The sequence below is a fragment of the Epinephelus fuscoguttatus genome, linkage group LG9 (assembly GCF_011397635.1).
Source record: "Epinephelus fuscoguttatus linkage group LG9, E.fuscoguttatus.final_Chr_v1".
Classification (NCBI taxonomy): Eukaryota; Metazoa; Chordata; class Actinopteri; order Perciformes; family Serranidae; genus Epinephelus; species Epinephelus fuscoguttatus.
Genome location: NC_064760.1, coordinates 19,926,714 through 19,951,314, shown reverse-complemented (window position 1 = coordinate 19,951,314; position 24,601 = coordinate 19,926,714). Strand labels below are relative to the sequence as shown.

General features: G+C 40.6%; 3 protein-coding genes across 4 annotated transcripts; 1 reads left to right on the top strand and 2 right to left on the bottom strand.

Annotated features, from left to right (window-relative positions):
- Positions 1-1,101: 1,101 nt before the first annotated feature.
- Positions 1,102-8,612, top strand: nudt22 (nudix (nucleoside diphosphate linked moiety X)-type motif 22). 2 transcript variants are annotated; one of them, XM_049586241.1, is made up of 7 exons: positions 1,102-1,174; positions 2,347-2,516; positions 3,713-4,358; positions 4,435-4,554; positions 4,976-5,073; positions 7,836-7,929; positions 8,278-8,611. In XM_049586241.1, the coding sequence occupies exons 2-7, from the start codon at positions 2,428-2,430 to the stop codon at positions 8,425-8,427; spliced, it is 1,197 nt and encodes a 398-aa protein (XP_049442198.1). In that variant the 5' UTR covers positions 1,102-1,174; positions 2,347-2,427; the 3' UTR covers positions 8,428-8,611. The 2 variants fall into 2 exon arrangements, with proteins under 2 accessions (XP_049442198.1, XP_049442200.1); XM_049586243.1 differs by having other exon boundaries at positions 1,124-1,174; positions 2,350-2,516; positions 8,278-8,612.
- Positions 8,613-8,754: 142 nt separating this feature from the next.
- si:ch211-107m4.1 (heterogeneous nuclear ribonucleoprotein U-like protein 2) lies at positions 8,755-16,577 on the bottom strand. The gene is made up of 11 exons (XM_049586240.1): positions 15,921-16,577; positions 13,771-13,847; positions 13,383-13,619; positions 13,146-13,258; positions 12,764-13,027; positions 12,480-12,602; positions 12,267-12,368; positions 11,863-12,031; positions 11,504-11,731; positions 11,370-11,422; positions 8,755-9,332 (listed from the first exon to the last, which is right to left on the bottom strand). Exons 1-11 carry the CDS (start codon positions 16,463-16,465, stop codon positions 9,258-9,260), a joined length of 1,986 nt encoding a protein of 661 aa, XP_049442197.1. The 5' UTR covers positions 16,466-16,577; the 3' UTR covers positions 8,755-9,257.
- A 1,279-nt stretch (positions 16,578-17,856) lies between these two features.
- Positions 17,857-22,899, bottom strand: zgc:153018 (Transmembrane protein 179-like). Its single transcript, XM_049585061.1, has 4 exons — positions 22,386-22,899; positions 21,067-21,204; positions 20,791-20,869; positions 17,857-20,016 (listed from the first exon to the last, which is right to left on the bottom strand). The coding sequence occupies exons 1-4, from the start codon at positions 22,706-22,708 to the stop codon at positions 19,819-19,821; spliced, it is 738 nt and encodes a 245-aa protein (XP_049441018.1). The 5' UTR covers positions 22,709-22,899; the 3' UTR covers positions 17,857-19,818.
- Positions 22,900-24,601: the final 1,702 nt, after the last annotated feature.

The window sequence follows — 24,601 nt, the reverse complement described above, 5'->3', positions numbered from 1 at the left end:
TGGCGGACTGCCAGCACTCTCGCCTGTTCGGGGGTGATGACGTTTACTGTCCCCGACAGGGTTTGTAGTCGTATTGAGCAACTTGTTCGCAACCGCCTTTTTTACGACACGTAAAAGCTTCAAAATTCACAAGTAGGGTATTTACTGACGTGTTTTATGTCGTAGAACAAAACATGAAACTCGCATTTGTTAACCACAGATCTTATTTGAGGCATTTTACCAAAATCCCATTCAAAAAACGTATTGACTTTTAGATGAGAGAACCGGAAGTGCTAAAAGATTAACATAAATTCTATTCTAGTATTTATCTATGCGCATAAACAATAGCTGCACTTGTACTTTATTTTTATTACAGTCACCGTTGGAAGGTTGCTTTTGAGAGGTAATGCATTACAGATTACTAGTTACCCTGTTACAATGTAATACGTTGTACAACTATTGTAATTACTTCATCAAAGTGTGTAACCTATGACATTTGATTACTTTTCGATTACTTCTCTGATAGATGTTTTAAACTGGGCAGTGAAACTAAAATGTCAGATTTAGGCTATGCCAAAAGAACAGTGAAAAAGATGCAAAGCAAAAGAAGGAATGACGTATTCTACATATAACATTTTACTACAAAGAATATATTTAGATATAACCCCTTTGTACACACCAACATTCTGATTAACTGTAATTCAATTAACTTTTTTCAGTAACTGTATCTGATGACTTTTACATTTATTTTGCAATTTAATTACTGTAACTAGTTACTACCCAACACTGATTACTGTTTGTAACTTGTAACAAAGTGCCCAGTATTTTAAGTTTGATTATGACCGGAAGTTACTGTCGATTCCCGGGATCTTGACACAACACAACCCCGCCCCCTGCACATGTTTGTTTCGCCAGGATTTTAACCCTTCTGTTGCCGTGTTCACCTGCAGGGGTGAAATAAAGGATTTATCTATATTATCTATACATTTTGAATGCTACACAACGTACAATATCACATGTTTTAAATTATAAAAACAACTACCAGCAGTCAGTAAAATATTTCTGATGATGTCACACATACATGTAGTTCCAACGCTTGGCCACTGGGTGGTGATAATGAGCACATTTCGCCGTCTGTTCAAAAACGAGGAAGAACCTACGCTCTCCTCTTCTACATAAGCTTCCACCTCGGAAGGTAAGACTAATCAACTACAATGTTTTACTCAGATTTAACACATGTCCAGGCCTCTGCAGTAACCTTTACACGGTACTAAATACTGGCGGCGTTATGGCTTAACATGTGAGACTGACTGGCACTCAGTCTGTGGTCTCTCTGTGTGTTCTCAGCTGCAGGATGAAATAAAAGTAAGTTAGTTCATCTCTGAAGTTGTCAGGTTTCAGTCGGAACAGTTCACAACATCGAGTAAATCCAACGAAGAATAACATTAATGTAGCCACATATGTGATCCATAACAAACTGTACAATGCTGTGCAGACGGGAAAATATGATTTTTGTCTAATTTCTGGCTCCTTTCATAGCTCCAGCTCGCAGTTATCAGCTGTTGATCAATGCCTGGGCTAGTGTCCTGACACCTACACAGACACAGTTACTTTTAAAGGTGTTTCCAATCACTCAGTTATTTCAGGAGCTATCCTGGGAGTTACATGCATATCACACTGATAAAGGTGTGAGTTGATGCATCGTTACAGATGATATGGTGACCTGCACAGATGATGAATTTATGATGATGATTTCATACCTAATATTTATTTATGATTTACGGATAGGCCTACATTGCTGCTTTTTTTTAACTGTGGCTTGTAAAGTGTCCTTGAGTGCTTTGAAAGGTGTTATTAACATTATTATTTATTATTATAGCAAGCAGGAGAGTGGAGGAGATGTCAGTAAAGTACAGCTAGTTCTGACAAGAGTCTAACAGATGACGTGGAAACACTTGTGTGGGTGGACTGTGAGTTTGTGGGGGAGTACTTTGTTATACACAAGAAGGCTCTAAATGTGACTGCACTTTAACTTCTCCATATTTGCTTTCCTTAATCACTTGAGAAGAAAATATATTTATTCAACAAATGTTACACTATTAAACATTTCAGGAGTTATTTGATTTCACTGATAAAACTTACACCTGTAATTAAATTCAACGTTTAAATAACTGCAGGCTTGTTAGAAATGAACCAAATGATCTGTGCTGCCCCTGACTGTGTGTTCATGGCGTGTCTGTTTGTGTGTGAGGAGTGGACATACTTCCTGACCAGGACACAGTTATTTACTGCATTTAGATGGTTTGCCAGATTCAGCTCTTTACAACATGTTTACAGCCTCTTTTTTCTTTCGTTTTGTTTCCTCAGTAGAAATATTAACAGTTAAAAACCCTCACAGAGCTGCAGCCGTGTGAGTGAAGAGACGTCAATGAGAATCCACAGTGAGAGATGATGGACTCTGAGGTGTCTCTGCTGCTGCACTGTGCAGCCTGGAGGGGGTTGCTGGAGTCTCAAGTACAAGTGGAGCTCTCTGAAAGGTAGGATCATTGATCAGGCCTCTGGAATGTGTAAATATCACATAAGACCTTTCTACTTAACAAAACAATGGCACAAAACTTATATAGATATTGGGCTTTATTTTTAAAAACCCCTCAAGTGAAAATCAAGTTATTACCTTGTTGGCATGTCCATGTGGTGTTATATACGCTACACGTAGGGCTGGGCAATATATCCATATCATATCAATACCGTGATATGTCTTAGATTTTGGAATCTGAGTGTTGTCTTTTCCTGTTTTAAAGACTGCATTACAGTAAAGTGATGTTATTTTCTAAACTTACTTTGTGCAACGACAGTGACATGTATGCCTACCTCCACCACATGGCCCATACAGACACAACAGTTATTCAGTATTACAATTACAGTCGAAACGCTAAATACAGAGTACAATACATTTTGCTCTAACAACTGAATGAGAGCAGCCAGCAGGTGATTGCTGGTATTTTACTTTCCTCTGTGGCATTGGTATCTCATCAAAGATTAGTGCCACAATAAACTTTGATCGCTCTAATGTATTCCAAAGTCTGCTCCCACCAGCAAACTTTTCCCCTACATTTAAGGGATATGCTCCTCCCTCGCAGCTCAGCATCACTTTTTGCCAGTTTGTGCAAAAGGAAAAGGAGCACACCCACTGATTCAGATTATGATCATTTGTGAGGTCACAAACCTAACGAACCAATCCCATCAGCTTGTGGAGTATCACATGAGAAGGAGGTGTGGCTATGTGTCAGCATTTTGCAGGTTGACTAACTTTCACTTCAGCTTGTCGGAGCTGCCGATCAGGGTTAAGGTTCATTTAACATTAACAACACACAATCAGCTGTTTGATCACGTTGGCAACCTGAAGGCTCATGTACAAGCAGATGTTTGTGTGTTTGATAAGCAGAGGTAAAGGTGAGCAGGTAGATGCACGCATACAAAATGGAGCAAAGGTATAGAGTTAGATCTCAGCCATGTTAAGGCATGACAGGAACAGAGATGAGTTTTTAGGGGTGAATGCCCACAGAGGAACTTTAAAGAATGACATGACATGGCAGGAAGGGATTTTTATGAGATTTGATGATAAGAAAATATAGAATAACACCAGCCTTATCCTTTAATGCAGTAGTTTGACACTGTGCAAACTGTAACCGTAGTAATCTGAAGAATTTGTTTGCTTCCTGTCCCTCCTCAGATTCAACAGGCAGACAGATCCGGTTCTAGAGCGTCTGATAGATGAGGTGTGGACAGAGCGGGTGTCCAAGGAGCCGTGGCTTTTCAATGGGTCCAAATTCAGACTGCACTCTTTCTGCTTGGCCTCGTCATCCTCTGCTTCTCCTAAACACCCTTCGTGCTCTCAGCCAACCCTCATCTCCTTCTCAGACTGTGCAGAGGAGCAGGAGGGAGAGTTTCAACACAGCAGACAAACAATGAAGGAGGATCTGTGTATCACTGATGGTCTGCATGACGCTGCTCAGAGCAGTTTGGACAGAAACGGACCTGTGAAGACAGAAAGTGTAGACAGTGTCAGCGAGAGCATCACAGCTGAACCCTCTTCCAAAAACACAGATGATCAAGACACCACTCCGCTCCTCACTCTGAGACTAGGCCTCACATGCTATAAGGACTACCTGGGAACAAACTGGTCATGTCAAGTGGCAGAGCTTCGTCAGCGAGGGGAGGAGGAATTCAGTGATCCTCTGGTGCTGCTGGCTCAGCCTCTGGGTGTAGGTGGCATCCTGTGTACAGACGATAGTCAGGTGGTGTTCATCAGGAGGAGCCAGAGGGTGGCGGAGGCAGGGGGGCTCCTGGACATCCCCGGAGGTCACCCAGAGCCAAAGGTGAGGTCAATAAAGAAAATGAAGTGACATTCAAATATGCGTCATGTTTTATTGAACTGTCGCTGCACCTCCTCAGGTGGTGTGTGAGCGTTTGGGCCACTCAGTGTGTGAGGAGCAGATCAGTGTGGACATGATGCAGCAGAGGCTCGTCGTCTCGGAGCTGTTTTCGTCTGTGTGCGCCGAGATCAGAGACGAGGTGAGAAAAGTGTCCACTGTAGACTTGTTATTTCATGTTAAGTTGACGCTGAATTACACAGTTATGTCATAAGTATGATTTAAGATTACTTACACTTGTGCCCAAAGGATCTATTTAGTATGAGGAGTCACTGCCTTGTATGTGCAGTGGCTGGTTGTATGCAGCTGTTTCCAGTCACTCCTCAGGGCCTGCAGGATACAAGTCTTGGACAGGTTGACCAGGTTCATCCTGCTGATGATCCTCTGGTCATGTCCCTTGTCCTCCACAAACTCAGTGGGTCATAACGAGAGTAAAGATGGATTGAGATCTGGAGCTCCTGTCATTCACTCCTAATGCTGCTGCGGCTCTGCTTGTTGCCCAGCTTCAACCCACCCTGAATGTCACTGTGACATCACACCTTCTTCTGTCTGTTGGTCTGCAGGTGAATATTCCCCTGAGCTCCCTCGGAGAGCCGGTCCTGATGGGTGTCGCGCTTAATCACACCAGCGCTGGGAGACCAAGTGCTGAGTTCTACGTCAGGTACTCATTCAGTTTTGGTTTGATATGAAGGGAGTTTGTCTTGAATCACTTTTTATAAAGATATAATGTAGAGTAGAACTGCAACAATTAGTCAGTTAATCAATTGGCACAAAATTAATTGGCACCTATTTTGATGATATTTTTTTTTTGCAATTAACTGTTTAATTTAACAATTAAAATGAAGTGGAGCAGAAGTAAAGAGTAGCATAAATGGAAATACTCAAGTAATACTCAATTACACAGTACTATAGTTCCCCCACTGGGAATGGGGAAAAAAAGGTTGTATAAGACTTAAATAAAATCTAAAATAACAGTATACAGACTGTATACATGGTGACATACACACTTCAGTCATACATAAGCCAAAATGTAAACATAAGTGCACACACGCAATCATACAAATATATTTATACATCAGTCACAGTTGTCTACAGCCAGCCTACATTGTCGTTTGCTCTAAGTAAGAATCAATTTTGAAATATCTCACAGTTTAGTGTTTTCATATCTGTCAGAAATGGTTGCCATGTCCTGTAAAATGTACGTGTAGAGCCACCCAGCATGCACCTTATTTTCTCCAAGTGTAGAAAACTCATAATATCACCAGCCCACTGGACATGTGTGGGAGACACCTTCTGCTTCCACTTAGTAAGTATAAGGTATCGAGCAATTAAGGAGGCAAAGGCAGCAGCATTTATGTAGCGTCTAGGAAGAGGTATGTTCTCTGCAACTTCTCTGAAATTGCAATTAGTGGGGAAGGGGTAAATTTGACTCCAAAAACCACAGAAAATGAGAATGAATGAGGGATCATGTTACTGTTCTACAACTGTTGCATAAGGAATGTGACCCTGGATAAATCTTGGCTAACTTTTCTTTGGATAGATGAAGGCGGTGCAAGACCTTGAGCTGTAGGAGGCTGTATCTGGCACAAATTGAGGAGTGAATTTTTTGAAGAACAGACTGCCAATTGAGATCTGTGATTTTAGGAGCCACATCATCCTCCCACTGGAATCTAATAGTGGAGAGAGAGGCAGAGTGTAGAGTTGATAACGTAGTATATATCACGTTTTAGTAATTTTTTAAGCAAAGAAGCCAAAACTTAACTGGTTTCATGCTTCTTAAATGTGAGAATTTGGTGCCTTTCTGTGTCACACATAAACGTTTCCCAAACCTCTCCTGGGGTCCGTTTCACAAAGCAGGCTTAGTGAAAACTCTGAGTGTGTTAACCCTGAAATGAGGGAAACTCTGGGTTTTCCGTTTCAGAAAGGGAGGTAACGTAAACCAGAGAAAGCGGAGTAACTCCAGCCCGTTTCAGAAAGAGAAGTAACTGAAGCTCGGTGTCAGTTACTATGACAACTGACTCTGTGAACCTAACCTGGTTGGGAGCAGGTTTTCTTCAATGAACCTTGAGTTTCTAGCTGTCTCCCCCCTCTTACGCCACACACGCAGTGCGATTCATTCATTCATTGGTTTAGTGTCGAGCGGGTTTCAGCGAGTTTGATCATCTGTCCTCAAGGTAAAATTGGATCCTAAAGTGTGCTCTAGTTCTAAATCTACTTTTTTCGACCATGGCATGTCCGTTCTTGGAGGACCCTGTGGACGAAGAGGCAGTAGGCCTATTACTGAGGAGGGAGTTACGCATTTGTCGGGAGATTATTCACAGGCCCAGAATGGACGTATTATCATTTCCAGAACATTTTCTTTTTGAACGGTACCGTGTCACATCACAGTCCATCATTTATATCCATAACCTCATCCGTCGTGACATAACCAACGTCACCAACCGTGGACGTGCACTTTCATCCAACCAGATTCTTTGTGTTGCTCTACGTTTTTTTGAAAACGGGAGTTTTCTGTATCGGAAATGCAGAAAATATCAGTAAGGCCACTGTCTGTAGAGCCGTGAGAAAAGTGTCCCTAGCTCTGAAACGTCTATTAAACTCTTTTGTTGTGTTCCCTGGACATAAACCTGTGAGGGTCATCAAGGAGGAGTTCCACAGGATTGCAGGTGAATGATGTAGAAATCAGTTAAAATGTATGATTATAAATCATATTCAGTTAATGACATGGTGCTGCAACCTCAGCAGCACAAATTAGCACCCTAATTTCTTTTAGGATTTCCCGGTGTGATAGGGTGCATTGATGGAACCCACATTCCCATCATTGCTTCTTCACAAAATGAAGGCGACTAGGACACAGCATTAATGTGCAGGTAGACTGACTGTCTCAAAATGTCAGACTGCATCACACTGCAAAAACTCAAAATCATACCAAAAATATGTGTCTTATTTCTAGTCAAAACAAATCACACCTAAAAGTAACTTGTTTTTAGACCATTTTCTCCCACGCCGACTCTCGTTCCTTCGCTGCTGTAACCGTGTTACTCTTCTTCCTGAAAACAGCTTCAAATCCGCTGTATGAGCGCATTAAAATATCCAACTCCAGAGGAGTAAAAAAATGCTGAAGCTGCTTGATAATTAGCTGATAATTTAAATCATCTGTGTTGGAGCAGGGAGAGATCTAAGACATACAGGACAAGAGTTACTCCAGGAGAGGTTTGAGAAACGCTGCTAGACATAATAAACCAAATACCTTTGGATTTCTGGACTGTTGGTCGGAGGAAATGTACCATTTGAAGATGTAACCTTGAGCTCTCAGCAACTACACAGGGCATTTTTCACTATGTTGTGAAATCTAATTGAAAAATGATTTGGGGAAAATAGTGGACAGCCCTAATGAAGAGTCTGTTTTCGGTGTGTCCTCAGTTGCTCGTTGACATCTGATGAGGTTAGAAAGTTGTACTGGAAAGGAGGAGCAGAGGCCCATGAGTCCACAGATATCGTGTTCCTCAGCAGAACGGTGAGTAATCTAAAGTTACAGAAGGGCTGCACCAATATGGAGAAAATAAAAGATATTTTTCACCAAATACTTTGATATTGGCGCTTTTACTAAATATGTATATAATGAGATTTTAATTAATAATTATCAGTAATGTGGATATACTGATTAAATGGGTAAAGGGAATTAATTCAAAAGCTACAACACTTACAGTATCAATTTATTGCCCAGCCCTAAGCTACATATTGTCTGAACAGCAACTCAAGAATGAGCTTCCTTGTTTTGGCAGTTGCATTAGAAAGAAAGCACAGTGATCATAACACAATGTTGATACACAAGTCTGCATTTTGTTGTCCCTGACATTTGTAGGAGGTGTTGCAGCTGGACAGGAGCAGCCCTCTGTGGTCGGAGCTGTGTCCTTCAGCTAAAGGAGCCGTGCTGCTGTATCAGACAGTGAAGCCTGACGGAGAGCGAGGACACGACACTCAGCTGGTCGCATCAGGAAATGTGTCCAGATGATCAAAAATACATAAAGAAACCTTTTCATTTACTGTAATCACTCCCTGACCAATACTGGTGTTAACACTGTGCAAAACACTGTATTTTTAATTATTTGTACACTGTGCAGTAAAAACATGTTTAAAATTTAAAAATATTTTTAGAATAAAAACCCTCAAAATGACCTGGTTAAAATTATTAAATACTACAACTCTGATTTTCTTTGATTCGTCAAAGCAGCAAGTGCAACACATCCTGTGGTCTGTAATTCTCTGTCTCTAGTAGGGCTGGACGATTATGGCAAAAATAGTAATCACGATTATTTTGATTGATATTGAAATCACGATTAATAAACACTATTATAAGTTGGTGGTGTTGCCTTGGGGGGCAGACACCACAGCGTGACAAACATTGCAAACAATTTCTTTTTCCTCAACGTCCGTCAACTTAAAGCCAAAATGTTTCCAGATGACTGAAGTTGTCCTTTCTCCTCAACCAAAGGCTGCCTTTCTGCCATGTTCTCAATCGCTCGCTCCACATAGTATTGATCCACACACGTCACACGCTTGCTGCTGCTGCACATAACACAGGCACATTCACAGTGCTTTTCCAGCACAGGAACTTACATACACGCCGTGCGGCGCATTAATCGTTTTTCTTTGATTATGTTTTTATGATCATGAGAAGCCAAAATTGAAATCATGATTAAAATTCGATTAATCGTCCAGCCCTAGTCTCTAGTCTATTATATCACTTGCTGATGTAATTATCTTTTTTAAGACATCATTAGAATGATTGTCCTTGTAAACAAACACTGCAGCGGCATCTCTTTCTTCTTCCTCCATGTTTCTTCAGCAGTAACCTTCGTATCCGCTGTAACTGACGTCTCTGTAGTAGTAGCCCTGATCCTGATAAGGCACACTCCACTGAAATGTAAATGACACAAAAGGACAATGAGGTTTGGTTTACTCTGGAAGCTTAACGTGGCTGTAGCTGTGTTAGTTATGATCTGTGAGCGGTTTAAAAAGCAGACAAGTGCTGAATGTGGATGTGACTGCTCTGTCGACACAAGCTCAGGTTCATCCCAAACACAGTTGGTGTATAACGAAGAGGAAATGGTAATTAAGATTATTAGTGTGTTAGATTGAGACAGCAGTGAGAATTGGTCCGACAATACATCTATAATTTATTTTCTTCTGACCAAATTATAGCCTCAGATGAGCGAGCAGTTTCTCTGCCAACATCACAAAACTGATCTCATGTCCTCCCCACTGGTACATTGATTAAACCAGTGGTTCTCAAATGGTGCGCTGCAGCACACTGGTGTGCTGTGATGCCAATTCAGGTGTGCCATGGGATTTTGTGATAATAAGCACACATTATTATTGCAGTATTCAACTGGGCCTGATAAAGAGGCAAACTAGCTAAAAAAAATGTAATTAACATTTACGGGGAACCTATTTGTCAGCATTCAAGTGTGGGAATTGACCTTTTTCACGGCAGACATTTTGACACGTCAGAGTAGGAGCAACACAGGTGTGTTCAATGACACTAATGACAGCTGCGTTCCAGTTAGGGGAGACCCTGGTATTTTCCATGTTGGCTAAATGTTACTAGCTTACTGGGACACTGAATGGAACTCAGCCATCCTTAATGTTATCAATTTCACCTCTGCTTTTTCTACTGACACAAGTCAAAATGTCTGCTGTGAAAAAGGTCCATTGTGTGTGACACATCAAAAGCCCTGACTGGCATACTTGTTCACTGTCACTCTCACTGGGGCACCTGAATAGAACAGTCATCATTAGCATTATTAGTAACACCTGTGCCTTCTCTGTGAGAGAGGCCTGTATGAGACTGAATGTGCTGTAATTGTTAGTGCAATCACACTGCTGATGGATGGTTGAGACAGACTCAAGTCATCACTGCTGCACTGTTGCATTTTTTTCTAGTTACCAAATATCTTAGTGTTGTGATTGCTGTCATTTCCTGTGTCACAGTGTTAGTGTGATTGCATCTCTAATAAGATCGACCACAAACATCATCCCTGCACCATCGAATCTGAAGCGTTTTATTTACTCACTGTCATCCAGCGTTTGGAGAATACTTGTCTTACCACCATTATTTCTCTGCTTAAGAACCTCTTCAGCCTCTTGAGAGTCCTCCTTCCCACTCCTAACAGTTTTTCACCTTGAGAGCTCTCTTCAGGGCTGAGATGCTTTGTGAGTAACTTATATCAACTTTACTGGATCTAGTCTTAAAGGGATAGTCTGGATTTTTTGAAATGGGGCTGCAGGGTGTCTACAGGCGTCAAATACCTAAATTCCATGCTTTTTAAGACCTTTTCATAGTCTTTTTTAAAAATCAAATTTAAGACTGATTTTTGGACAAATCATCTTTTTCTTTTTCAAGCACTGAAGGTAAGTATAAAAATAAGAAAATATATTTGGTCCGGTGCAGAGGTAGCTTTAAGGTATATGGTTATTAGATGAGAGTTGCTAACAGGTATAATTTTTTTTTTTTTTTTGGACCAAAAAATTAAAAAAAAAATAAAATAAAATAATATAAAAATATAATATAAAAATCCTTGAAATTAAATATTTTTTAAGATATTTTTTGTGGCAGTTAAGACCTAACAAATTCAAATTTAAGACTATTTAATGACATTTAAGATTTATAAAATTGAATTTAAGTCAATTTATTGCTGTGGAGGGGTCAGCAACAAAACATATTTTAGCCTCCTAAAAATACCTACCAGAGTTATATTTTTAGGAACTTTATAGAGAGTTGTCATTAAGAGCAACTCTTCATACTAGGAGGCTTTATGAATACAGCCCCAGGCGATTTTGTTTAACACAAACCTTTTAACCTTAAAGTGCATTTAAGATAAGGACAAAGCTAAAGCCCTAATGATGTCACAATGAGGTTTGTTGTGTGAGATTTCACAGCCTCATAACACTCACATATTTTGGCTGCTGCTTCCATGGCTGCACGTTGAATCTTGTGTCGCTCCATCCTACAAAGACCAAAAAGAAATCAACTAACATCTTTTAACATCAAGTCTTCCGACATGCTGCTCATCAGTTCTCTTTCTGACCGTTATGTCCACTCCACTGGATCCTATGTGAGGGTGGAGGGCCGTAAGGGTAGGGTCTTTTCTTGTGTAGTCTGGGTTTCTTCTTCTCCTGTTTGGGGACAGGGGGCAGCAGTCTGCGAGCCTCATCTTTAAACTCCTGTAGGAGCATCTGTGCCTGTTCCTGAGGCAGTTCGACATACTGCAGCTCCTCCAGCACGTCGCTCTGCTGCTCTGGAAGAGTGTAGCTCACTGGAGACAAGAAGGGAAGTTTAAGTTGTAGAAACATGAGGGAAATCAAATGCAAATGCCTCTGGGGCAATGAGGTATCCTCTTATTAATCACCACATGTTATACTTCCTGTGAAATACAGTATGTCAGACCTTGGAGCTTGAGTAGGGCAGTCTCAGGGATCTGCTCCCCGTCACTGGTTTGGTGCTGGGACAGTCGTCTTTTCCACACATCTGCTGAGGGGAAGACCACCACCACCTGGCGCCTGAAGCCTGTGAACAGCTTCAGCTTGTAACGCCGTGCAGAGAAGAGGATGTTGCACTGGAAACAGAGAAATGACAAAGAGGACATGGCAGAGAGGAGGTGGAATAAAACATCCAAGTGCTGTAACACCCCAGCATGTTTCAGCCTAAAGCCTAAAGCCTTTTGAGATGACATGCTATGATTCAAGCCTCTAGCTAACGTTAGCTACATAAACATAAACTTGAAGTAAGCTGTGAGCCTTAGGCTTTGCTAAACAGAAGGCTAAAATATTAGCTAAAAATTGATGTGTTACCTGGTCGAGGATATAGTTGCCAGGACTCTGAGCAGCAATCTTAATCAAATCAGTGAGACACTGAGAGGCCTGCTGCACCCTGCTGTCCCTCTGTCCACCACTCTGCGCACACACACACAGGTTGAACATTTTGGATCAGTTGGTCAGAAAACTGAACATCATCTTTGAATGTGAAAATAAAACGTGAGAGTGGAGACTGGAGGTTTGACTGACAATCATACATGCGAGCAGCTCCTCTGTGCCCAACAGCCTGTACTGTTTCTCAGGATGCTTCTTCATCTGAGTCCTGGCCCAGTGACTCTTCCCAGAACCAGGAAGACCAACCATCAACAACACCTGGAGGGAAAAACATACAGATTAAAATGTAACAGCTACTTTTATATTCAGTCTGAAAATAACCAAATTAGCATATTACTATTACCATTACCAGGCAAATTCAGCTTTTCCATCACACACATTCCAATACTCTGGAAGGAAACCCAGCTGCTGACTCTCACCTCACACTGTGCTCTGGAGGTAGGAGGCGATATTGTGCGCACCCTCTGCCCCGCAGGAAGAGCTGCCAGTGGTGTAAACCCTGGAGGGCCGGGGTACCAGGGAGAATTGTGAGCTGTGGGGTCCAGGAGGATTCTGACTGAGCAGCTCTTACAGAGGACGTGAGGGAACAAAGCACAACCGGAGGAGCTCAGTGAAAAAGCTTCACCCATGAAACGACCATTCTTATAGAAAGAGAGCTGAACAGCACGGTCTGTGGAGAAAGACTGTAGATGTGCAAACACAAGCACACAGTTGGGATTATAAAAAGAAATGAAAAAGTTAAGATTCAACAGTTTCAATGACTGTGATAAGAGGAAGAATTGAAGATAACATATCACTCACAGCATAACAGCCGATGATATCCCCCTCTGAGAACGGTTCTCCAAATTCTTCCTCCTTCCCACCTGAGACTTTTTTACCGCGTCCATCATATGCAAAAGAAAATTCATCTTCACCTGGTATGAGACAGACAAAGTGTCAGAGGGAGAAAGACGACAATGATCGTAACAGGACTGAACACACCTCCAGAGAAGGTGCTTCTGTTCTGATCACTTCTCCTAAAATGAATCTAATCCTCACCCAGCAGCAGAGAGGCGTCGGCCACAGACCAGCCGACTCTCAGACCATGATGATCGTCTTGTCCCTCCAGCTGTGTAGTCAACAACGTCCTCTCCAGCCTCACTTCAAAGCCCACCCTGCCCTGCAGCACCCCGTGGGTGAGCCTGCAGCCTGACCACAGCAAGGGGAACCGAGCCCAGAACTGCGGCTGGCCACATGCACCATCAGGACCCACCTCAAAGTGGAGGTGACTGTCATCTGTGCAACAACAAGGAACGACAGGGATACAAAAATGCTTCTGCACTGCTCTCATGACTTGTGACAGAATTAACCAATCACAGTTTAAAACACTGTAACTACATGAGGTTTGTTTCTACAGAGAGGTGATGCGTGTTGTCCAAAGACTTACATGGATTGAGTCTGACTTTATCTTCATCTTCCTCTTCTGCCTCCACTCTGTCCACTGGAGGTTCTGGTGATTTGGCTCTGGTTCAGAAGAGATAGAGACGCATGCTCCTTAATAAAACCCTCTCCATTAAAGAGCTTCCTCTTGTAGCCTCAGTCACCTGTTCTATGTAAATTCTGTGATTATGTGATTTATGATCTTGACAAAAGGTCTAAGAACTGATATAAACATTTGCCATAGCAATATTTAGGGTCTCTTGATTTTTCATAATTTAATTCTTCACAGTCAGACATATTAGTTTTTATCTCTCTTTTAGCAAGCATTTTACTTCTATTGAAGTTTCCCGAGGCTTCATCTATTTTCCTGCGGCTTAGAGATGTTACAGCTTGTGTGAAGTTAGAAATGATAAGACTACGCTTAAAGGATTCTTATTTTTCTCTCTTTAACTTTTTACACTTTCAATTTTCATACACGTTACAATAACAACTAGTACAAATGATATTTTCTATACAGAGACAATATTTTGTTGTACTTGTCTGGTGGGTAGGGTCCCCCTGTGAGGCCATCTCAACATAAAAATGAGAGACTTACAATTTTATACTTATGCTTTTATTTAGTATTAATTTATTTAGTATTTCCAATAAAAACGTTTATAAAATAGTACAGTACAAGTACCGCAACATTAGGGCTGCAATTGGGGATTATTTTCATTGTTGAATAATCTGTATATTATTTTCTCGATAAATCGATACATTTTTTGGTCTCTCAAATGTCAGAAAATGGTGAAAAACTTCAATCTGTGCTTATGCCAAAGTCTCAGATGACGTCCTAAAATGACTTGTTTTGTCCATATCCAAAGATAATCAATTTAGTTGCATAGAGGAGTCGAGAAACCAGGAAATATGCACATTTAAGAAGCTAGCATCAAAGAATTTTGACTACCGATTTATCAATTATCAATTTAGTTGGTGATTAATTTAATGGTTGAAAACTAATCAATTAATCACTGCAGCTCTACACCACATTGTACTTTCTACTTCTGCCCCACATAAAACTGATGAAAACACTTGACTAACAGTCTACCACCTGTTATAAATGTTTATTCCTAACATATAGGCCCACTTTAGGTTTATTAGTACTCTTAAAGTGTACTTTAAAGGGGAACACCACTTAAAGTTAGAATTCCAATATGTTAACCAAATGGTCTAGGAAAGTTCAATCATATTTATGAACATGAGCGAACCTCTATCTCAAAGCCAGAAACCAGAGAATTAAGTCTCAAATTTGTGATGTCATTAGGCACTGGACCTGAGAGCCAGGGCCAGCTCCTTCTCACATCATATGTTTTTTTTTTAAAAGAAAGTCATAAAAATGAGACAAACAACTGTTTCAACTTTCAGTGAAACGTTTTCAACTCTCTACTGTTCTTCAGTTCAAGTTGGGGCCCATGCTGTTGAGTTTACACATCTTTGCTGTGGCCATTTTTTCTCGCTGGCAGGAAATGTGCGCTGTAAGGTAACTGCTTGTGGTTTGCTTGTTAACCATCTGTTTATGATAACACATTAGTTCCCCCTGTGTAGTTCCTCTGCAGGAGGAACTAAGTGGCAGCATTATCATACAGTCTGTAGTGCAAACTGTATGATAATGCTGCCACTGTAAGGTGAACAGAAATAAATTAAAAGTGATCCTGGTTGACTGACCAATACTGCATGGTAGGCCACATAAACATAGTATATTTTGAAATTATTATTTTTGGCATTTAAAATGAAAATGCACAGGCCACAATCAGCCCTCGAGCCAGACTTTGACATGCCTGTCATAGGGTATAAAGTCTGGAGCTGATCCATAAACAATTAATGGGAGACTGATTTTGTTTGTTTTCATTTTATACCCAAATGAGCTTTACTATATTACATTTATCATACTGTTACACTTAAGAAAATCTCTATGGATGCTATCAGTAATTTATAACATCTTTTTCAATTAACTGTCCCTGGAGCAGCTCCAGATTTTATTGTTTACTACACTTTTTGACTGTCTTAGACCACAGGAATAACATGTATGAGTTTTGAAAATGGGCGTTATTCCTCCTTTAAGCGTGAATGAATCTGAAGCTAAATGTCTCTTTGCAACACCACTAACTAAACTACTACCTCTTGTATCGTATCTCCTCTTTGAACTCGTAGAAAGCTCTTCCTTTGCCCATCTCCTCTGATGACACAGCCCTCCTGTCCTCTCCAGGATCCTGTGCACCTCCCTGCTGCACTATACCCTCTCCCTCCTCCTCTTGGTACACTGGTACAGTCTCTGAAACACACTCAGAAACCTGTTGTAGTGTTGAAACAAACTCAGAGCTGTGTTGTAGTGTTGTCAGACCGGGGTCAGTCTGTGTGGAGGTGTCTGTGTACTCTCGGGTACAGTCCGGTTTACATTGCTCAGTAACACCGTCTCGTGTTGGAGGTGAAGAGGGTGGAGCACAGACCTCCACTGTCTCCGTCGCTATTGAAGGTGTCAGTGAGCGGTCACTTTGTAGTTTCACCTCTTCATCATCACCGTCTTTCCCGTTTTGCTCAGCCTCTAACGCGGACCACAGCCTGCCCAGCAGCTCAGCCTTCAGACCCTTACTGTCCAACCCCAGTTCTTTCAGTCTGGACCGCAGCTCCGCTACTTTGAGCTTTTTAATGTCCGTTAGCTTCATTGTTACCGTGTGAGGACAGATTTAAGTGTCTTCTTACTCGAGTTGTGACAAAACGCAAACTTAAAGTAAACTGTGGAAGAAGAGCAGCGGTTGGGATCAAAACATTGGTTCAATATGGAGCCCTGGTTTCTGATTGGCTGTTTTCTTCTTCGTCCTTCCAATATTCGGCAGATACGACACCCAAATTTCCTCTCTGCTGCCACCACATGCTTGGAAACGGTACTACACTTGGTGGTCTAACATGGGTGATCCACATTGTTTATGCTTTATTCATCTTTTCTCTGCTATCCACAACAACCAATTACACTGTTCAACAGTAAGTAAGTACTGCTGTAGATGCTTTATGTTGTTCTAATGTTGACTCCTTTACATACTGTTGGGTAATTTAATCTATAGCAATGCATCATATTCTTTTATATCATCGTATGTTTGTAGCATCACTGTCCTGTGAGAACCATGTATCTCTGAAACGTCAACTTTTCATCGAGTTGCCCTGTTTTCTGCTTCATGATGATGCATTTTCCAGCTAATTAAAGAAGAGTTTTAAATACTTTATTTAGCTTAAGAAGGAAGTAGGAGAATGTTCTCAACACATAAGGGGACACTTCATCCTTCAATGAATCACAAAGACTCAAAATCAACACATCTGGAGATACATGGCTCTCACTGGACAGGAAAACTTACACTATGAAGAGTAACTAAAGATGTCAGACAAATGTGGTGCAGTAGACAATAGTTACCTCTGAGATGTAGTTGAGCGGAAGTATAAAGTTGCATAAAATGGAAATACTCAAGTAAAGTATAAGTACCCTGACTCTGTACTTAAGTACAGAACTTGAGTCATGTACTCATTTACATCCCACCAATGCTGTCCATCTTGCAGTGTTAAAGCCACTGTAATATGCTGTGAATAGATCAAGCCTGATCATGTAATAAAGCAATTGTTTTTGTCAGTCAGTGACAGCAGTGGGAGGAATAATTTAAGTCCTTTACTAAATAACCATACATTTACAAAAGTACCCTTCCTGCAGAAAAATTGCACCATATCTATCTGTGTAGTAAGAAAATTAAACTTCTGTGTTTCTATGAGGAGGTGGAGATCTTATTAATGAAGTGTTAAGAAATTCTGTGAGCATTAACAAAGTAAACCTGCTCTTATTATGTATGAATTTCATATCCCCCTGGTTGACCAAATCTGCTCCATTTATTTGATCCCTTTTGTATGTTCTAGTCATGTTCCTTTTTTTAAAAAAAGATGAGAGAAATAAAGTATGACACAGCCCACCTTTAGTGGGATGAGATTCTCAACTTCAAAACAAACAAACGCATCAGTCAGTACTGGTGTACATATGGATGTACCTTGTTAGGATTTATCAGTTGACACAACAATCTTTCAGAATGGGAAACTTTTTATTTGACAAACAAGACAAATGCAAAAACATGAATGCAAATGAGCACAAACAGATATAAGAGGTAAAAAGGAAGAACATTGTCAGTTATGGTACAAAAACATTTTATATGTTACAATTCATTTTAAGTGACATCACTGACTCATCTCTCTTTACTTCAGATTTCCTGCTCCGCTGTCTGTGTGTCATTACAACCACTTGGGTCTGTGATAACAGGAGAGAAGTTTAGTTCAACTTTGAATCATTTGTTTTAGAAACTCAGCAAAGTTAATAACTTCTTTCCTCTTCACTGACCCCTCTGGGCTCCGCATGAAATCTCTCTCAACATGAAAACTGTCACAGATCCTGTGTCTCTTAATTACTCTCTAAAGACTCTGTAAGTATCACTTGAGGAGATCTGACTGCTTCATTAACGCCCCAAGAGCGGCTGCGTCCAGACAGACAGCATCATGATAGAAATCGTCACAAGAAGAGAGACGGCCAGCAGTGACTTTTTTTCTCCGTTACACAACAGAACATTTGGGTCATGCTCACACAGTGAGCCTGTTACTCAGTGGCTCGGTCACACTCTCACCACATGCTTCACAATAAAAGCGCCTCAGTGCTACATCTGAATATCTGAATATTATACTCAGAACAGTCCACAAAGTGTATTCTCCCTGACGAGGACACAACTGTGCAAAATGTCAGACTCCAGCAGAAATGTAAACAACCATGCGTATTAAATATATATTCAAACAGACTGTAAGAAAAACACCATCAGTGATGAGCATAAACTATAATGCATTAATTCACAAAGTCACAATCAAATGAGGAGGATCATTATTAGCTTCTAAATGACACAGTGGTCATTAGATCACTGAACATATCTGTTTTCAACTATTCTGATGAGTGTGTCTTTTCATTCTGTAAGATCCCTTTTTGTCCCAAGACAGTGGAGGTTAGTCCCAGTTTGTAGCTCTCGTGTATCACCATTACACTGGAGCTAAAAATCAACTAATTCCAGCACAGCTTTAAAAAAAAGCAGAAGCTTGTTTAACAACACTTTGTGCTGTTGGAGGCGTTTCCAGAATAATTTAACCATATAGATGAAAACATATTCAGTCTGCTGCTTGATAAAAAGAAGATGTTAAAAGTTAAAAAGACGACTGTTTGATTTGTTCTGTACATCTATAAAAAGTGTCATATGTGTAACTGTATGTTGAACCTGTGTGCAGCTGCCTGAGGATGCAAAATAAATTCCAGTGTAAGTTGTATCGTATCTTTAAGTATTTGGAGCCGCTTGTTAACAAGTAAGATACAAACACACTGTTGTCTGAAGTGAGCAGTTTTATCAATTTGGTTACGCATCATTGTGCTTTAAACAATAAGATCTTTTTTATCGTGCATTGGACTGAATATGTTTTCACCCACATGGTTAGAAAAGACTTTGGGGATTTTAAATCAACTGGTATTTATCATCTAGAAAAACAGATGCCTAGTTCTGTGGCTCAAATGTAATTAATACATAAGAGGCAACAAACTGGAGCTAAGTTCTGGTGTCAGGGCAGACTGAACTGCCAGCGTCCTGTAATGTAAGTGATGCTATCCCTGCTCAAACATCATATCATTATGTAATACAGCCTGACTGATACCGGAAAGTATAAATAAACTTGTCAGTGCTCTCTGGAGAACAAACTCTATAATAGAAACACTGTTTCTTAATGAACTGAAACAAATCTGTCATTTCTATATGTATCAGCTGACACGTACGCCCATATGATTCATCAGTCAGTCTCTATTCTACAAGATGATGAATTATGAATTATATTTCAATACAAACGTACACTTTCATGCCCATATTCTACATGCAGTAGCGAGAACTAAAGTGGACATTACCATTAGAGATAAGGAGAAAAAAAGATGAAGTGTATTATCTTCCGTCACTACCTCATACACTCTCTGTTAGACAAAGATGGTGGGTGTTGCTGGAGGATGTGGAGGTGTGGGCGAGCCGCTGTCAGACGGACTGTAACCCAGCAGCAGCTCCTTCTCTCGGGGACGACACGGCCCGCTGATGTGCTGGCTGTGAGAGTGGTAGAGCCGCAGGAAAGCCAGGATGAACTGGGCCAGCCACAGAGCCGTCACACCCCACAGAGACGCCTGAGGACACGGGGTGTGATTCATTAAGCTCACGGCCACACTTATATAATGAAAGCATCAAGGCTGTGGATGCTGGTGTGTTAGCTGTGTTTCTGTGTGGTTTGGAAAAACTACAGAGCTGAGCATTGCTTTGTAAAAGGGAGTAAAATAGGCACATTATCTTTGTTCGCAATATTCAAGGTTCAAGAAAATCCACTATTATAGAGACAAGTTTTTTAGTAAAATAATTGCATGATGTTACCACTGAGTAATCGTACTGAACAACAGCCATAACTGAGCAGCACCAGGTTATATGTTAAAACAAGAGCCGTTATAACAGGAGATTTTTGTTCGACAAACAAGACAAATGCAAAATCATTGACATAAATAAGCATAAATTCTGTTGATAGTTGCTGTGCTGAATCATATTCACTATTTGCTGTATTTTACAGTTATTGAAAGCTTTCACAGTTTCACAAAAGCTTCCAGTAAAAACTTAAAAAGGTCACTGCTGTCTTCAGCCTTTACTGGAAATGTGTTTAGTATAAATAGCATCTGCTCTTTCACACACAGTGAAGGCAGAACATCTGTTGAATGCTAACAAAATAACAATACTGCAGTGCAGCAGTCGACTCCTGTGCAGCTCAGAATATTCCAGAAACATGTCTCAGCAGTTTGGATCTAAATATAAAAGAAATCCTCTGTGGAAAAATACAAAGAGGCTATGCTGAAAACTGGGCTTGACTTTAGCTATCTATTGTACACTGTGTGTGTGTGTGTGTGTGTGTGTCCTACCTGTGCCAGGCTGAGCTCTGTGTAGAAGGAAGAAGTGTTCACATCCAGGTACAGAGGAACAGACTGGGACTCTGCACAGCTAAACACAAACATGAAGGGATGAGAGATGATCCTCAACAACATTCACAGTCCACAACTATCAGCCCCCCACTGCTGATGTAGTTACATAAAAGACCACCACTCTGCTGTAATATTTTATCAACACTGCATTAAAAGTTGTGATCACATACACACACATGTGTCACATATTTAATGTTCCACCACCAGACAGCGTACCTGTACGGCCGTTTGTTGTGATCAGTGACAGTGTCACACCAGGAGGAGAATCCCAGAGACAGGATAACACTGGCCCCTCCGGACAGGAAGAGAACGCACACACTCAGCAGCACCGTCAGGAAGGACGAGAACAGGGTGCTGAACAGAAACACACATACACACAACCATCAGACATTTGGTACTACTGATATAGATTAAAGTGAATTAACATGGATATATAGGCAGACACATCCACTAGAGCTGAAATGATTAGTCAGGTAATCGATTAATAACTCGCCATGAAATCAACTGAATTTAATAATAATATATGCAAATTTTCTCTGGTTTCTGTTCCTCAGATGTGAGGATGTGTTGCTTTTCTTCACATATCTGACAGCTTGGTTGCTGGTTTTAGACTATTGGCCAGATAAAACAAGGAAGCTAAAGACAGTGAGTTTTGAGAAATACTGACATGTACTTTATCACAATTTATTCTCATTTCATAGAAAAAACAATCACACCCACTAAAGCTGTGATGAAGAAATGGCTAATGCGTATTGTCAGCTTCTTTGTTTGCATGTCTACATACCGTTTTAAACTACTTCACATACTTAAGACTACTTTAGGCATGTCCACAAACATAATAATGGAAATATTGCATATATAAATACATAGATAGATAGATAAAGATATGTACATGCTTACAAGTATTGTTATGACAGTAAAGAGAGAGAGTTATTTCCTGTCTGCAAATATATATTTAAAATAGCACTTTATACCTAAACAATTACACTACTACTACTGCACTACTGCAAAGATACTACTACTGTATTACCAGTGGTGGAAGAAGTACTCAGATTGTCCTCTTACAGAAGTAACAGTTGCAATAATACAGTGTAAATACAAGCAAAAGTCTTGCATTCAAAATCCTACTCAAGTAACCGTACATGAGTATTAGCATTTAAATACTTAGAGTACCAAAAGTAAAAGTACTCATTATTGCAGAATAGTGCATTCCATCTTAATATATATTACTGGATTATAATTATTGATGCAGCGGGTGGGGGTGGTGCTGTAGATTAACCTATATTAATATAACATTAATGCATCAACCGATTAATATCTAGTGTTAATAATTTAAATGTGCAAAGTAACTAAGCTGTAAAATAAATATAATTGGAGTAAAAAAGTACAATATCTGCTTCCAACATGTGGTGAAGAAATATAAAATTGTACTTGAGTAACTGTACTTAGTTACATTCCACCACTGTGCACTCCTAGAAGTATTACTGCAGCAGTAGTGTAACCAGGTCAGCCCTGCGGTTATCTGTCAGACTCACTCATCATGTCGTCCGTGCAGATAGAAGAGGCACCTCCAGCCCTGCGCTGCACCGTACAGCACCGTGAAGATACCCACAAATGTGGCGCACTGGCAGGCAGCCGGTGGGCCCCACTGCTGCACCACCAGGTGGGAGACGTCTCCGGGCTGCCCCGTCAGCTCCTCCCGGTCCTCTGTCCTCCAGTAGCCGGTGGAGAAGAGTGCGCAGCGGCCTTTGAACGCGGAGCCGTTGAGAGCCATGGGGACGACCACCAGCAGACCCGCCACGATGGACAGGGCGTGAGCCGTGCAGTGAGCCAGCAGCAGCCGCCGGTCCAGCTCCATGTTACCGTTCAGACAAAGACTAGACGGTGAAGGTGTTCACGTTGTTAAAGTATATCTCGATTAATGTCAGCACATCCCTGGTTATTTCCCATGTAACGGTGCACCGTGGTGGAGGGTATTTAAAGAAACCAGGGCGGGGACCGACTCGTCCCGGAGCAGCACAGCCGTTACACAACGCCCCTAACAGAGAGGAGGAGGACACACAGAGGTCTCACTCCGCCACGACTTCTGAAACCAGAGGAAAAACACCCATCGTTATAATCACTGACAACTAGTAGTTATAGCATACCTTATAAAAAGAACTAATATCTAGAAACATTAGCCTATTTAACATTTATTGCTGAAGATAAATTTAGTACCACCAAGGATTTTGGAGAGTTTTGAATTGACAACTCCCCTTTTTGTAGACTGAGGTCGCCTAAATATTGAGTGGAGTGATACATCTTTAACACTAACGATCTTCGATGCTTGAAATGCCACCAGCTGTGACGTAGTTGAGGCGGTTTGACGTATGTTTTGACCAACTGGCCCCTTTTTACGAGCTCTAGCAAAAAAAGATTTAATCACTCTGCAGACAGACTTATTGATCATATACCAATGATCTTATTGATGAAGGGCCTGATCAGTGAATCAATGACACTAATCAGCTGACATCTCATGCTCTGTTCAGTGAGGGCTGGGGACTTGTTATTTTTCTCCTGATTATGAACTAAGTTATGAACTAATCATTTAGATTTATCTTTCCTTTAGCTCATGTCAATGTTATGTTTTATAATCCATATTACAAATAGATGATCAGCTGTTATAAGAGCAGTGTTTCCCCACAGAGTCATGCTGCTTTCATTACAAACACCGGGGCCATCATATGAGTCAAATGTCCTGCAGTTAAAGCTGTTATAGAAAAGCAGATTAAGAGGACCAGGGCTGATAACTAAGGCACTAGGGTGAATTTGGGACCACACTGCAGTTTAGATATGTGTTTTCAGTTGAATTCAGAGGAGTCTAAAGTAGATGGCACAGTTTGGTAGAGAGGAATGTGGGTGGAGTTGGGGTTAAATTCTTCTCTGTGTGACAGACAAAGGCATCCAGACTACTATCCCCCACCCTGCTGATAAACTATCATCCATCAGTGAAGCTGTGACACATGTTTTCCTTAAATCAGGTTGAAATGTGCACTTACAAAAACCAGATATCACAAGAAATGTGTCAACACCCATATGTGTACAATAAAGGTGATGGACTAAAGGGTTTGCGAAACTAATAAATTCCAATTTACCACAACATTTGTATTGGGCAGGGATGATTCAAATAAGTGCAACATTATAAGCAGGTTACAAATAAACAGCAACCAGAATTAACTGGTAAGAGGCCTGTTATCGGCTCTAATACAGAGCCTTGTTAACTTAATCACATTTAGTGTGAAAGTTATTGAACTCATGACCATATCAGTAATGAAATGTGCAAAACAAGGATAAATCAACGTGCCATCGATTCAAAGGTCACCTTCAGGTTAATGAGCATTTAATTAAAATCATGACCATATCAATCATGAAATGTGCAAAAAGAGAACAAATCCAAGAACCATCAATTTAAAGGACACCTTCAGGTTGATGAACATTCAATGAAACACTTGCCGAAAGGCTCAATTTTCCAAATTGAATTACCACAGAATTGAATGAACATGATGCCTGTGACAAAAGTGGACCATTATGAGTCTCATCAGGTTGTTATATAGGTCAGGTCAGGCTGCCGTTCTAGAAACAAGGTCAATACACACACAGGTCAGCTGTATGAAAATCAGGAAATTGACTAAATTGATTTCATTACTTAATAATGGTTAATATTACATTATTTGTATAACAATATCATTTATGTTTATAATTCATTTTTCAT